The sequence below is a fragment of the Dermochelys coriacea genome, chromosome 13 (assembly GCF_009764565.3).
Source record: "Dermochelys coriacea isolate rDerCor1 chromosome 13, rDerCor1.pri.v4, whole genome shotgun sequence".
In the NCBI taxonomy this organism is placed as follows: domain Eukaryota; kingdom Metazoa; phylum Chordata; order Testudines; family Dermochelyidae; genus Dermochelys; species Dermochelys coriacea.
Genome location: NC_050080.1, coordinates 19,838,495 through 19,853,368, shown reverse-complemented (window position 1 = coordinate 19,853,368; position 14,874 = coordinate 19,838,495). Strand labels below are relative to the sequence as shown.

Here is a 14,874-nt window from a genome sequence, read left to right as displayed (position 1 = left end):
CGGGCCTCGCAGTGACTTACTCGCCCCCACCTGGAGAGGGAGCCCTGTTGGTGCTGGGGGCTGGGGCGGCGCCCCTGGGGCGGGGCTGGGCTCCCCTGGCGGGTGGCAGTGCCCTGGCTGGAGCCGCAGGGGGGCCGGGCCGGGTCGGGTGGGGCCCAGCCACTGCTTGGCTCTGCCAGCCGCCTCCTGCAGCCCACTCTGCCCTGCGAGGAAGATAAGGACGCCGCCCTGGGCCTGAGGGACGGGACGCGCGGCCCCGCCAGCCGGGCAGGGAGCCGCAGCCAGCCGCCCGCCAGAGCCCGGCCTGTTCACTCTGAAGCCTACCGATGGGAGCCGGGCCGGGGGGGGAGGGGGCACCCCCCAGAGACGCGGCCCCGCCCCGCTTCTCGCTCCAGCCCTGCAGGGAGCGCGCGCGGGCCCTGACCAGACCCGCCTGGCAAAGCGGCCCAGTCTCACGAGATAAAAGCGCGACCCCGCCTTTCCAAAACAAGCCCCCCAACGAGCAGTCCGCGGCGGCCGGAGCTTCCCCCGGGCCAGCCGGCCCTGGCCCGCGGCGGCCGCTAGAGGGCGCCGGTGCCCTTGGGAGCGGTGCGTCGTGACGCACCACGCGCGCGCGGTGACGCAGCACGGCGGCCGGGCGGGCGCCGCGTGATCATCTGGTCCGGCGGCCGCTGCGGCGCGAGTGACTTTGGCAGCGACCGCACCCGGGATGGAGCCGCTGGATCGCTGCGCCCGGCCGCTGCGCACCGTCCTGGTGCAGAGCTCGGTGCGGCTGTGGCTGCCCTGGGGCCTGCTGGGCCTCACGCTGGGCGGCTCCCTCCTGAAGGCGCTGGCGCTGCCGCCCGACTCCTACATGAGCAGCAAGCGCAACCTGCTCAACATGTGAGGGGGCGGGGCCACGGGGCGGGGGCGGGGCCTGGGCCTGCTGGGGTGTGTACAGGTGGGGGAGGGTCACTTGTGGGGGAGGGCGGCCGAGGAGGACAGTGCTGGGGGTATGAGGGACCCTGCTGGGTGGTGCATGGCTCGGAGGGGGGGGGGCTGTTTGAGCCCTGATCCAAATGGCCCCAGCAGCAGCAGCAGCAGGCAGCGCGGTTGTGATCCAGCACAAGCTGGCCACCAGCAGTGCGTACGTGCCTCCCTCCATGCAGGGCTGCAGAAGGATACTAGAGAGTCAGGACACCCGTAGCGCGCTCATGCGGTTGGGCCTGGTTGCTTGTAGGACACCGAAGGACAAGGGAGCCCTATGCAGGTGGCCGGCTAGCACCTTCCGTCTGTGAGCGACAACATTAAAGGGGCCTGTGAAGCTAACAGTCCTGCATCAGCCTGCCTGTGCTGTACCTCCTAGTGTTGCTGTGATCCCTGAGGTTCCTGCAAAAGACGGAGATGAGAGATGCAATAGTTCTGCGTTTTTCCCTTTTACACTGTGCATCTGGCAGACACTTGTGTGCAATCATGGTCGCTCTGTTAGTCTTTCCTCTGTATAGTAAATCAGTTTTGTCTGTTTGGATCTTCCACTCAGAAACAGGGAGACAGACACATTTTTGTAAAATCGAAAAATGTAGTTGGAAAGCCCCAGAAATTGGCAGGGAGGCTTGGGGACAGGATCTAAGAGCGATTAGATCAGATGGTGCTGACTCTCTTTCTTCTAGCTCCTAAAACACATTAAATATTTGGCCAAGCTTGTAAGGTCTTACAGTCAGTTTGATAGCATATATCTGTTTGGTTATACTGTATAATGCAGGGGTCTCAAACTCAAATGACCATGAGGGCCACATGAGGACTAGTACTTTGGCCCGAGGGCTGCACCACTGACCACCCCACCTGCTGCCCCTTCCCTGCCCCCATTCCAACCTCTTCCCTGAAATCCCCACCCCAACTCCACCTCCTCTGTGTCCTCAGGGGGTGCAGGAGGGGTGCAGGGTGTGGCACGAGGCTCAGGGCAGGGGGTTGGGGTGCAGGGTGCGGCATGGGGCTCAGGGCAGGGGGTTCGGCTGCAGGAGGGGTTTGGGGGGCAGGTCCGGCCCGGCACGCATCAGGGGCAGGACAGGCTGCCTGCCTGCCTGACCTGCTCCCGCTCTGGGAGGTGACTGGGACTTGGGGGAGGGGCACAGGGGTCTGTGTGTTGCCCTGGCTGTGTCTCCAGGTACCTCCCTCGAAGTTCCCATTGGTTGGGAACGGGGAACCGCGGCCAATGGGAGCTTCGGGGGAGGTACCTAGAGGAGCGGCCAGGGCAACACACAGACCCCTTTGCACCTGCCAGGTCCTGGTGGCTTCCTGGAACAGCACCAGGGCAGGGCAGGCAGGCAGGGAGGGAGCCTGCCCTGCCCCTGCTGCGCACCGCGCTGGAGCCGCTCTAAGTAAACGCTGGGGGGGGGGGGCATGGGGAACTGGTGGGCCACAGAAAATAACATGCGGTCCACGGGCCGCGTGTTTGAGACCCCGGTATAATGCAATAACTTTTGAATGTTGGAAAAATGGAGGACACTTGAAGCCCCTGCCATATTTTCAAGTACCTCTGCAATTGTCAGTAGATCAAAGAACTGGTTGATGGCAACAATTAATACCTTCCCGCATAACAATACCCCTGTCTCATCTCTGTTCATATAATGTGTTGACACCCTGAATGATTTTTCTCCAGACAGAAAGAAGTGAAATAATGATAGTGGGCAGCCCCTGGGATGAGGGGAAGGGGGAGTAAATAGAGCTCTCTGTTTGGGAGGAATGGGGGATCACACAAACCCAGGGGGGGAAGTGAGGAGCGGGAGGCACAGAGAAGGCCCAACCTGAGCATGGGAGGTTGCAGAGAATCTCTGGAGTTGGGAGGGAACTTGTAGGGGAGAATGGGAGGCTGCAAAGAGCCTCTGGTGTATGCAAATGAGCAGAGTCTACAGCTGCAGCAAAATGTGACACCTCTCCCCCCCCCCCATTCCCATGATGTTGATATTACTTTTTCATGTTACCAATTGTAGTTGCTCTGGGGATGTAAATCCATTGTGGACTGCAGGGCAGGAGAGCCCAGATACTCCAGACACTAATGAAGAGGGAGGGAGGGATGTGTCTGCAAGACAATCTGTTTGGCTGTCACTTGAAAGCTTAAGAACCCCTGTTCTCCAAGTTTCTAGATTAGATGCTGTGGTGTTGGGTGCTGTGTAAATAACCAAGGTAAACAGTTGTGAGTGATGTAAGTTAGAAACCTCTTCCATGTACACCCCTAATCCCTACCCCTTCCTTGCTGTCTCAAAGGTTAATATATTTATACGTTTCCTTTGGCTTCTCCCTGGCAGCTATTTTGTCAAATTGGCATGGGCCTGGACGTTCTGGCTGCTGCTACCCTTCGTTGCCATCACCAACTACTGTCTCAGCCAAAATGTCCTGGGGGTGCTGCGGCGTCTCAGCACCTTGCTGGTGGGCACCATGGTCTGGTATGTCTGCACTAGTCTCTTCGTGCACATAGAGGATTTCACTGGCAACTGCTACAAATCACCAGCACTTGATGTGCTGTTCCAGGAGCACCCCAGCAAGTGGCAATGCCACCAGGGTGGTGGCTTCTGGCATGGCTTCGACATCTCAGGGCACTCCTTCCTCCTCGCATACTGTGCCCTGATGATTGTGGAGGAGATGGCGGTGCTGCATGTCCTGAACACTGACCGGAGCCCAAGATTACATGCAGTGGTCAATGCCCTGTTCGTTGCCTTGAGCTTTCTGACCCTGATCTGGGTCTGGATGTTTTTTTGCACTGCTGTATATTTCCATGACTTCTCCCAAAAATTGTTCGGCACCCTAGTGGGTCTGTCAGCCTGGTATGGAACATACAGGTTCTGGTACTTGAAATCCTTTTCTCCTGGACTTCCTCCCCAAAACGCTAACTTGAGTTCAAAGAAGCCTAATTGTAGCAGATAAAAATTTCTGTAATTCAGATTTTGTTTTAAATACAGGAATACTAATTTGTCCAATGCTCTCTTTTTTTTTTTTTTTTTTTTTTTTGAAAAGAGCATATTTAAGGGGATGGGAAGAAAGGCCTATAGTCTTTACAGTCTGATGCCTGGCTTGTGGCTATGGTCCAGTTCCTGGTGAGCAAATGTTGATATCACAGAACTGCCTACCGTGATTGGGTGTAATTGGCTACCTAACTGAAATCTGAGCAAAGAGGCCAAGGGTTGGATCCAGCCTGGAGACTGAATTCTCTTCTCCCTTTCTGGGGGTCCTGCTGGGGCAAGCTTGAGGCCCATTGGCAAGGTGATGTAAAGAAAGCCTGCACTGCTACTACCTATGCTCTCTCTATCTGTTCTGTCAATAAACAGAGGATCCAGGATTGGCAGAGGTCTTCAGTCTTTAGAGCTGTCAACCCAACACCTTTCACTGATCTGAAATTCATCATTCTCTTCCCCACCCCATTTTTTTTTTTTTTAAGATAAATATTTCACATGGTCCAAACCTTATGCTCGGTTTTAATTCTGACTTTTTGAATACTCCACTTGTGATCTTTACAAGTGTTCCGGGAGCAGTATAATGGTGCTAACTATTGCAGCAGACTTTTAATTGGCAATCAAAATGCATTTATTAAAGCAGAATGTAGCTGGGTTGTGAAACTGGAGCACCTCACATTCTCAGACTGTTAAATACTTTCGCTTCCCATAAAGCTTTTAATTGACTCCTCCTCTCAATCTTTGAAAATGAAATTCCTAAGAAATAAGTTTTATTACTTCAGATGATGATAAAAAATTTGATTTGCCCCTTTATTCTTAACACTAATTGTAAAAGTAGCAAGATGGTATGTTTTCTTAAAATGTAATAAGACGACTCCTCCCAGTTCTCTAACTGGCTTGTACAAAAATGTTAATGATTTAAAAGATTTTTTTTTTCAGATGTTATAAGTTGCAAATTTTGTATTTGCAATAAAAAAAGCTCTGTTTGATGTGTTCCTTTCACACGCCCAGCGGATTTCTGGCCTTATGTAACAAGTGGACCCACTATATCTTGAATCATTCTGTTTGCTAGGGGTTGTATGTAATATAGCGTTTCTGCAAAGGGTACTGTAGCAATATGCTTAAAGAAATATTTATTCTTATCTTTTTGTTGGCATCAATAAGCTATTTTAACTGCATACTAAGTTGTGGCAAAAAGTGGTAGTCAGTAAAACCCTATTATTATGATGTACAAATTGGGATGTCTATGTTCTGTCCTTCATGTGAGATGGACATTTAGCATAATTTTTAGTTTAAAAAAGTTTTATCTTGTTTTACAAAAGCCTTATTCATGTCACGAGTAGACAAACCAAAATCAGTTTCATAACAGTAATAGTGAGTCCAGCAGGCTATCAAAAGCTTTTGGTAGCTCATCTGTATGTCTTCTAAATTGTAGTTAGTTCTAGTAGCACAGTACTGGACCTAATTTTCTACATCACTTGATTTTGAGTTGAGTGTTTTGCTGCCTTTAGGACAAGGGGTTCCATACCCTGATCTTAATATGTTCATGTTGCCACCTTAACACTTTTTTCCTAGCCAGAAAGGGAGACTGTCCTGAAAATACAAACAGATTAATTTCTCATTTGGGGCCTGATCCTTTGAAATGCTGACTTCTCTCTGTTCCCATTGAATCAAGTGATGGTTGAGGGTCCTCGGGAGCTCCCAGAAGGCACAAAGCAGATCTCAGGATCAGGCTGTCTCATGAGATTCCTGTGAGTAGGTGAAAAGTACAGCTTTGTATTTTCGGTTGTTCTTTGGGTATGTCTACGCTTTGAGCGAGAGGCGTAATGTTCAGCTCAAGGAGACATACCTGCAATAGCTCTGTTCAAGTTATCACACTAAAAACAGAAGTGTAGGCATGGTGGCAGAAAGTGGCAGCCACCCTGAGTACGATGCTGTCCAAGACTCTCTAAGAACATACTCAGGTGGCTAGCTCAACATGCTGCCATGGCTACACAGCTATTTTTAGTGTGCTAGATCAATCTGAGATAATCTCTTCAATCTGGAAATTACACCTCCAGTTCGAACTATAGACAGATCCATTGTGTCAAACCATCTTTCAGCTGCTTTATTGGACACCTTGTCTACATGAGAAAGTTGCATCAGTTTAATTAAATCGGCATTTAAACTGATATAGTTAAACTAATGTGAAACCCTGTGTGGACACTCTTATTTTGGTTTATCTTAAACCTGTTCCCAGTAGATTTAAACAAAACTGCTAAAAGCCCAGACTCCTGGCTGCAGGCACCCCAAGATCCCGCTCTTTCCTGAACTGATATTTATACTCTTTTATACTGACATGAGAGGCCACACATGGGTTATATCAGTTTTATTATATCTGTTTAAATTATGCTGGTACCACATTCCCATGTAGATAAGGCCTGAGTAGAACCCCAGTATTACTAAAAGCTATGCAGTTAAACTGACAGGCTTTTAAAACTTAAATTAAAATTAGCTTCCCCTCTGGAAAACACTATTTTTGTGCAATCTGTGTTTACAAATACTTCCATTCACCTAACCAGTGTGTCATAGTAACTATGTTTATTATTATTATTATTATTAAAATTAATAGCATAGGATATGGAAATGCTTGAAACTTTACTGTAACCTCAGTGCTAGTATGTTAGACAAATGTAACTGATCAAATTCACCAAGAGGATTTACAAGGGGTTGTGTGGTTGAGGTTCAATTTCTGGAGCCTCTAAAGATAAGTTAAGGGCCCGCTGCTGCTACTTGTGCCCACGTAGTTAATGGGACTACTTGCATGAGTAAAGACTACTCTGGTGAGTAAGTATTGCAGGATAAGACTTTTAAGTTTGTCATTGAGAATTCCAATGGTATTTGGACACATCAGTAGGGTCCAAATTTTCGAAAATATGAGGCACGAAAGTGTATGAGCAAAATGAGTGTTCTAACGTGTGTCCACTGTGCAGGCTGATTGTTTAATTGTCTACACATAAATACCATCTGAGCAAACTATCTTAGTAATACACCTGCACTTTGTGCTCCTAGAGTGAAAACTTTGCCCCATTGAAGTCAATGGCAAAACTCCAACTGTGTGGCCTGGATTTCGTTCCTAATATGTTAGAAAATCTCGGGGGTAGGTGTCCAGTCTCGGTACAGAGGCCACACGTTTACCATTGACTCGGAGAGTTCATTTGCTGTGTTCAGATATTGGAACTTTTCTTTTGTGCCTTTTGATCATACCACAAGCAGATGATCCCGTCCTTTTCGTTTTCAATATTAATCTAATAGCTGTCTGTGGAATTCAACAGCAGGAAATCTTCTGTCCACGTATATTTTTTTCTCTTTATTTGGGGGGTAGTTTATATTTACCACTGGAATGAAAATTCAGTCCCTCCACATGAGGGGTAAATTTTCAGCAGAGAAGAAAACTCCACTCTAAACAGCTGGATTTGATGTGGATTGCTGCCAAGTGGACAGATCTTTTCTTTGAACTTGCTGGAAATACATTTGGAATTTGCCTGAGTTTTAAAAACTAAAACCTGGAAAAAATATTGGAGAGGACAATATTCAAATCTTGTAGTGGATGGTGATATGAAGCAATTGTAATCATGAATTTATAACTCATAACAGCCTTGTTTGACTTCCTGAATTAAAGTCTCTTGCCTACGTTCAGTATTGTGTCCCGGTGTCTTTGGAATTATTTAGGGTATTTTTTTCGTCATCATCCCACTACAATACACAAATAAAGTAAACAAAATACATTTTTAAAAGTAGCTTTTTGCTTATTGCTCGTTTTGTATATTTAAGGTTGCGGCTTATTTTTTGAGGGTCTATATAATGACACCATTAAAAGAAGTAACTTTGGATTTTTTGGCATTCCAGATCTCAGAGCTTTCACGTAGCCAAGGGCCTGTTAAGGAACTGAAGGACAAGAGGAATAGCAAAGTAGGAAGTTTTAAAAAGATTTGAGATTAATTTAACTTCATATTACCATTTCCTATAATATGTTTTATCTATTTATATTCTAATGGGTAAGAACAAAATCCCAGCATGGGGCAGAGGAGAGTTTAGGTCTTTCATAAGAATCGGGTGAAAGATCAGGTTTTAAACAAAACTGAAACTGCCTGGGTTTCGATGCTTTCTCTTTGTTCCCCTAAGTCTCATTTCTCCCCCCCGCCCCCACAATTAAACTTTGCTCTCTGGCTTCGCACACTGGGGTTTACAACATACTTTTGATTTGACCATTTATTGATACCACAACCGTAAAACCTTTTAGTGATGTCTGTGTATGAGTAGTGCAGTTAGGACACCTCTCCTCTCAAACTGCCCGACATTTTGAGTCAACCTCTATTTCTGGAGTGAGGCTGTGATAACAGAATCGTACCTCTGGTGTAATTCGTCTGCATTACAATTCATGGTGATGCCAGATTGTGACCCCGGGTGCATTTTTATGGGCAAACTGGGTGCATCCAACTTTTCTGAAAAACCAAGGCCTTTCCTGTTAAAAACCAGTTGGGGGTGAGCATTTTCAGTGAAATCTGTGGCTTCTGACTGTGCAGCAGAAGGTGATGGTGTTCCTGTACCTTGTCTGAGGTCATCTTTTTTTCAATTCTTTGCCATCAGTTACATAGTCAGTCTCTGTTCACTCATGCACCTCTTCCTCTTTTTATAGCTTCTCCTGACCTCTTAGAACTCCATTTATTAAAAAAGGGTTTGTTTTTTTTCTGTTCAGCTTATTTTTAAAGCATTTCATCAGCCTATCAGGTGGAAGATTGTTAGCATTTGTGAAAAGCCTCTGCAGCTCTGAACTATGATGACAGTCCTTATGAACAGCTGGGGTAGCAATTGTAAAGTTGGAGTAAAATACCCCAGGGCTAGCATGTGATGGAAATGTACTGATATTCCATGGGTCTGTTCTGCTCTGTGCAGAGCTGTATCACAGACACACTGGGTTCCTGGCAGAAAGGGTGAATGTCACTTGGAGATGGCCCAGTATCGTGGTCACACAGCTGCATAGGTCCTGGAATTACAGGTGCTGGGGATGCTACCGTACCCCTAGCTTAAAGTGGTTTCCATAATATATGGGGTTTATGGTTCAGTGGCTCTCAGCACCCCTGCTATACAAATTGTTCCTGCACAGCTGCGTGTTCTGTTAGGCTTATCCCTGTACTCATTGGTAAACCTAGTAACTCTCGGTGGACTAGATGAGGCTGACGCTGTGGTTATCTTGGAGAATGGGCATTGTACACTGTAGTAGCTGGCATAACGAGGGGCATTGGTGACACGCTCAGCAGGAAATTCAGTTGCTGCTTAGACCGAGGAAGGATGTTTTGGAGCTAAAAACTGAATGCTCAACAAGGATACAATGGGATAAAAGTTGGGGAATGGAGAATTGAATATCCAGGATAAAAAATGTACAGAAAAACATGTAATGTTTAAGGGTAACTGCAACCCCATGGATATTGAGCCATAATATGAGGTGAGACCCCACTTGTACTGTATACCTCTCTGATGTCTGGAAAGAGCCTTGAACTGTTAAACAAGAGAAGGTAAATATGAATAACAATCTAATTGATCTATTATATTTCTAAGACCCTCTATGTGTAGGGGGTGGGTTTCAAACCATGTCTTACAATATAACGAATTTTAGAGATCAGAGGGCAGATTCTTAGCTGGGGTAAACTGTCATAGTTCTGTGGAATTCAATGGAGTGATGACCGTTTACACCAGGTATAGATTTAATCCCTGTTCCATAATGTTTGTCCTGTTGAAGTCAAACCTACCTGAACCTCATGCTGCTACATGTCTGTACAGCCTTCCCCTGAAGTATTCCTGCCTTTCAAGAGAGAGAATACATTTATGAGAATTGCAGGTGATGTGAGGGTGCCTGTGATGGGCTCAGCAGATTGTGTCTTGGAACGTGTGGGATGTGTCTGGGGTTAGCTACATCATTAAAGAGGGAAACCATGGAACTATAGAAAGGACAGTGCTTTGAAATTTGTCTTCCTGGTCTGGGGCTCGACTGAGCTCTGCACCAGATTCATCTTAGAAAGAGGTGAGACTGAATCCATGAAACTTGCTGTCCTTTTGTTTTCAAATAAGCTCATTTCCCCTTGGGCCGCGTGCTCTGACCCCAAATTTGTGGTCTGTTTGACCTGCAATAGTATTATGCACTGTGTTACTTTGGAGTGATACTCAAAGTGCAGCCTTCACATTTTGGGATGGTCTCTATTTATAGATCATAGAAACAAGCACCTGTTTGTTCATGTGTCACATTTGTTAGTAGTTTAGTTTAGTTTGTATTTATAGACGGTGGCTCTTCTAAGTCTCCTGCATTCCAGGCTCCTAGCAGCCTGTGGTCAGAGCCTGTTCTTTCTGGTTTGGTTTGTGGAGCAGTGTGGAATGCTATTTTTTATCTAATCAAATTGATCTCATTTTTTTAAGATTATATCCTTGGAATTGCCTATAAAGGGGGGAGGAGGGGAAGTGTTTTAGGGGCAAGGCTCCTCCCTGCTGGTACTTTTGTAAAGGTTAGTAGCTTGATATATTGCAAAAATCTGGTTATTATAAACAGATTCAAAGCGTGTGAAATATTAGCACAAGTTACTAATTCCTTTTATTGCAACAGACGACAAGGTTGGCCTTAGATTTAAGGCCCTGGCTTGAGCCTCAGCAGATCTGGCTTCAGTTCCTGGCTCTGTCACAGATTTCCCAACTGATTTTAGGCAAGTCAGTTAAGGTGAAGCTCTGGCCCTGTTGCAAGCAATGGCAAAATTCCCATTGGCTTCATTCACTAGAGCCAGAATATCACGCTTCGTGTTTGTCACCCATCAAACTGGGGATGACAATATTTCCCCGCAACGCAGGTGTATTGTGAGGATAAATCCATTAATGGTGAGCTGCTGAGAACAATAGAATGCCTATGAGATCATTTGTATAAATGTAATGATTGTCACTCGGGTAAAAATCTGCCTGTTATTGTCTTGGTGACTCTTTCTGCTATCCAGTGAGGAAAGAAGAAGAATTGGCAAAGCGGTAGCTACCAGAGAACAACTCTGCAGACACCGGATCGCCTCCAAAATAGAACCTCTTATTTGAGTCCAAGTGTTTTCACTCTGCCAGTGGTACAAGCTAGGGGATGTATTCTCCTAGAGGTGGGGACTTACACACATGAAATTAGGATGACACTTTCAAAAATGTTACCTGTTTCTGGAGTGAGCTAGTCTCTGTTCCCTGGTTTCTCAAAGCAGTGTTTGAAATCCCCTGACCTAGGAGAGAAACAATGCTGTGAAGCTCTGTCTAGATCTTGACATGGGTCCCAGTACAATCTCCTACAACTCTTAGGAACATCTTTAATAAAAAGCAGGACAGAAGAAGAGGTTCATGATAAAGACTACAGCTGACTGTCCCCTATGGTGTGTAAAGGACTGGAGAATAAACTGCAGGGAATAATCCTGTGCTAGTTAAAGGACCGGGGCAACAGGATATAGATTAGATGGCTGGGCAATGAAGGGACTTTTCTCTCTAGTGTTTGTGATGCCAGGTGCCATTAGCAGCTTACAACAGGCCCACCTTTTAAACTAAATATATTGTGGGCATCAGGCTTTTTTGAGTCTGGCATGGAATCATAGAAATGTAGGGCTAAAAGGGACCACAAAGGGTCATTTAGACCAGTCCTTTGTGGGGAGGCAGGACCAAGTATACCTGCCCCTGGCAGATAAGAAAGGGTGCAGAATCATGCCAAGGAACTGGTGCGTGTGAGCAGGCCAGGGGAAGGGTGGGTATGTAGCCAGTGCATCTACAAACTACTGTGCATGGATCCACTGGCAAAAGCCCCGTGTAAGGGATCATGCAAGGCTATAGGTGCTGCTACAGTCCATGGGCTGTATCTGCATGTGAAATAGCTTTAGTATGTCTTTACTCACTTCCCATTATATATGTTGCTTGGGCCTGGGTAAATAATACTGGTGAGCTTTGATCTTATGTCCGGGGAAGCATGATGGGTCTTTGGAGGGCGCTCAGGATGATCCCATCTCTCATTCGCAGGCAGCTTTCTTAGTCTCACCTGTAAACCTAGTGCTTTTCTCTAGTGTTGAAATCCTGAAAGTGATTTAACTCTTCATTCATCAAGCTACACATCGTCTTTCCTTATTCACATGACTTTATCCAAGATGGCTGATCACACCAGTGTATGGCCCTGGTTTATCAAGACAGAACTGAATCTTTTGAGCCAATTGTATCCCTGATGTTACTCTAATTGATTTCAGTGGTTACCTCAAGGGAGGATTTGACCCTTGGTGTGGCACGGGGCCAAAGAAACCAGTTTTTCTTGAAACTGTGGCACTTCCCACCCAATAAATTACATTATTTGGACAGTCCCTACAGCCCTTTGAGGTAGCTGAGGGTTCTTCTCCCCAAGCTACAGATGGGTAAACTGAGGCATGGAGGAGTAAAATGTTTTGCCAAAGGTCTCCCAGGGCCAGGAACAGAACCCAGTTCCACTCCGCATACACTAAACCATAGAATCATAGAATATCAGGGTTGGAAGGGACCTCAGGAGATCTAGTCTAACCCCTTGCTCAAAGCAGGACCAATCCCCAACTAAATCAAGCCTGACCTTAAAAACTTCTAAGGAAGGAGATTCCACCACCTCCCTAGGTAACCAAACATTTCAGTGTTTCACCACCCTCCTAGTGAAAAAGTTTTCTTAATATCCAACCTAAACCTCCCCCACTGCAACTTGAGACCATTACTCCTTGTTCTGTCATCTGCTACCACTGAGAACAGTCTAGATCCATCCTCTTTGGAACCCCCTTTCAGGTAGTTGAAAGCAGCTATCAAATCCCCCATCGTTCTTCTCTTCCACAGACTAAACAATCCCAGTTCCCTCAGCCTCTCCTCATAAGTCATGTGTTCCAGTCCCCTAATCATTTTTGTTGTCCTCCACTGGACGTTTTCCAATTTTTTCACATCCTTCTTGTAGTGTGGGGCCCAAAACTGGACACAGTACTCCAGATGAGGTCTCACCAATGTCGAATAGAGGGGAATGATCATATCCCTCAATCTGCTGGCAATGCCCCTACTTATACATCCCAAAATGCCATTGGCCTTCTTGGCAACAACGGCACACAGTTGACTCATATCCAGCTTCTCGTCCACTGTAACCCCTAGGTCCTTTTCTGCAGAACTGCTGCCTAGCCATTCGGTCCCTTGTCTGTAGCGGTGCATGGGATTCTTCTGTCCTAAGTGCAGGACTCTGCACTTGTCTTTGTTGAACTTCATCAGATTTCTTTTGGCCCAATCCTCTAATTTGTCTAGGTCCCTCTGTATCCTAGCCCTACCCTCCAGCATATCTACCTCTCCTCCCAGTTCAGTGTCATCTGCAAACTTGCTGAGGGTGCAATCCATACCATCCTCCAGATCATTTATGAAGATACTGAACAAAACAGGCCCGAGGACTGACCCTTGGGGCACTCCATTTGATACCAGCTGCCAACTAGACATGGAGCCATTTATTACTATCCATTGAGCCTGACAATCTAGCCAACTTTCTATCCACCTTATAGTCCATTCATCCAGCCCATACTTCTTTAACTTGCTGGCAAGAATATTGTGGGAGACCGTGTCAAAAGACCATGAGTCTACTATTCTGACAAATGCAGGAGCATTTCATTCTCTGCCAAAACATGAACCGAGAAGTAGTTTAGTTTATTGTTTATATTGAAGCTGCTGTCTAGGAAACAAGAATTGGTCAGTGTTAAGGTGAAATGGAAGGCAAAGCAATTCGTTTTAGAGTGTTTGAGAGCTACAACCAAAGCTGTATGTACCTACAATGCTAAATCTCAGTGTACAGACAAGGTCCAGGCTCTGGCTTCCATTCACTTCCACTTTCCCTGGTTGCTATAGATTGAGTTCCCTGATATTCTTGCTAAGTGCAGTAGGTGGTAAAGAAATCTACAAAAATAAATCTGTGATGAACCAAATACCCATCTGTTTTATTTTCTTAAAACAAGATTATAATATTTCCAATATACAAGTCATTTTAAAAAAACCGCAAGACTGTGTTCATAATGTGTAATTCTTCATAGTGAAGGATGGGAAACTCTTGTAAATGTGTCTGTACGATAAAGGACAATATACTAGCAAAAAGTAAAGTCACCTGGACATGCTAGGAAACCAAAGTAAGAACAAAGGATGTGAAATGCACTCATGGCTTTAATGCATTTATTTCAGACTGAACAAAAGATCCATCATTTTTGGCCTCAACCAGCTAAAAACCTGGCATTAGTTCTATTCAGTACTGGAAATGGATTGGTCTGGATTCTCTAGTTCTTGGTCATTTAGGCCCCAATTCAGCTAAACCCTTAAGCACATGCTGAGGTCTAACCCTGTTCACACAAGTGCTTATGCATGTGTTTACTCCCCATTAAAGTCAATGGGAGTTAAGCATGTGCTTGAAGTTAAGCATGTGATTAAGTGCCTTGTTGGATAACAAAATCACCGGTTTGCTGAATTGGGGCCACGGGGCTTGATTCTGTCTCATTTAGTCAAGGAAAGCTTTTGTCATTGACTTCAAAGTTGGGTCAGAACTTTATTCTCCACTATCCTATGAATATCTGCAGATGCAAAACTGGGATATTTAATTTCTGATATTCAGAGCAGTTTCCTTATCCTTGGATTATTCATTCAGTGACTTATCAATATCTAAAGGCCTTTAGTAATATCTGATAAATTTTGTCCATTATTGTAGTGTCCTAAAACAGGATTTTGGAGCAACCTGGAGTGGTTTGGCTTAACTCTTGATGGTGTTGACCAATGCTGTAGAGTTTCTTTGAGCATAAGTTTAAAACATGGCCTAGTGTAAGTAGTTTCACAAGCACTATCATTTGCTATGTTTTTTTTCTTTTTGATTGATGTCCTGGGTGCAAAGTCCTGTATCTAT

At 45.7% G+C, this 14,874-nt stretch overlaps 1 protein-coding gene across 2 annotated transcripts; it reads left to right on the top strand.

The window, feature by feature from the left end:
• The first annotated feature begins 308 nt into the window (after positions 1-308).
• Positions 309-7,604, top strand: FITM2 (fat storage inducing transmembrane protein 2). Of its 2 annotated transcripts, none has more exons than XM_038370276.2 (2): positions 309-882; positions 3,285-7,604. In XM_038370276.2, the coding sequence occupies exons 1-2, from the start codon at positions 710-712 to the stop codon at positions 3,898-3,900; spliced, it is 789 nt and encodes a 262-aa protein (XP_038226204.1). In that variant the 5' UTR covers positions 309-709; the 3' UTR covers positions 3,901-7,604. The 2 variants fall into 2 exon arrangements, 1 of the variants encoding a protein (XP_038226204.1); XR_006275369.1 differs by having other exon boundaries at positions 748-882; positions 2,970-7,604.
• Positions 7,605-14,874: the final 7,270 nt, after the last annotated feature.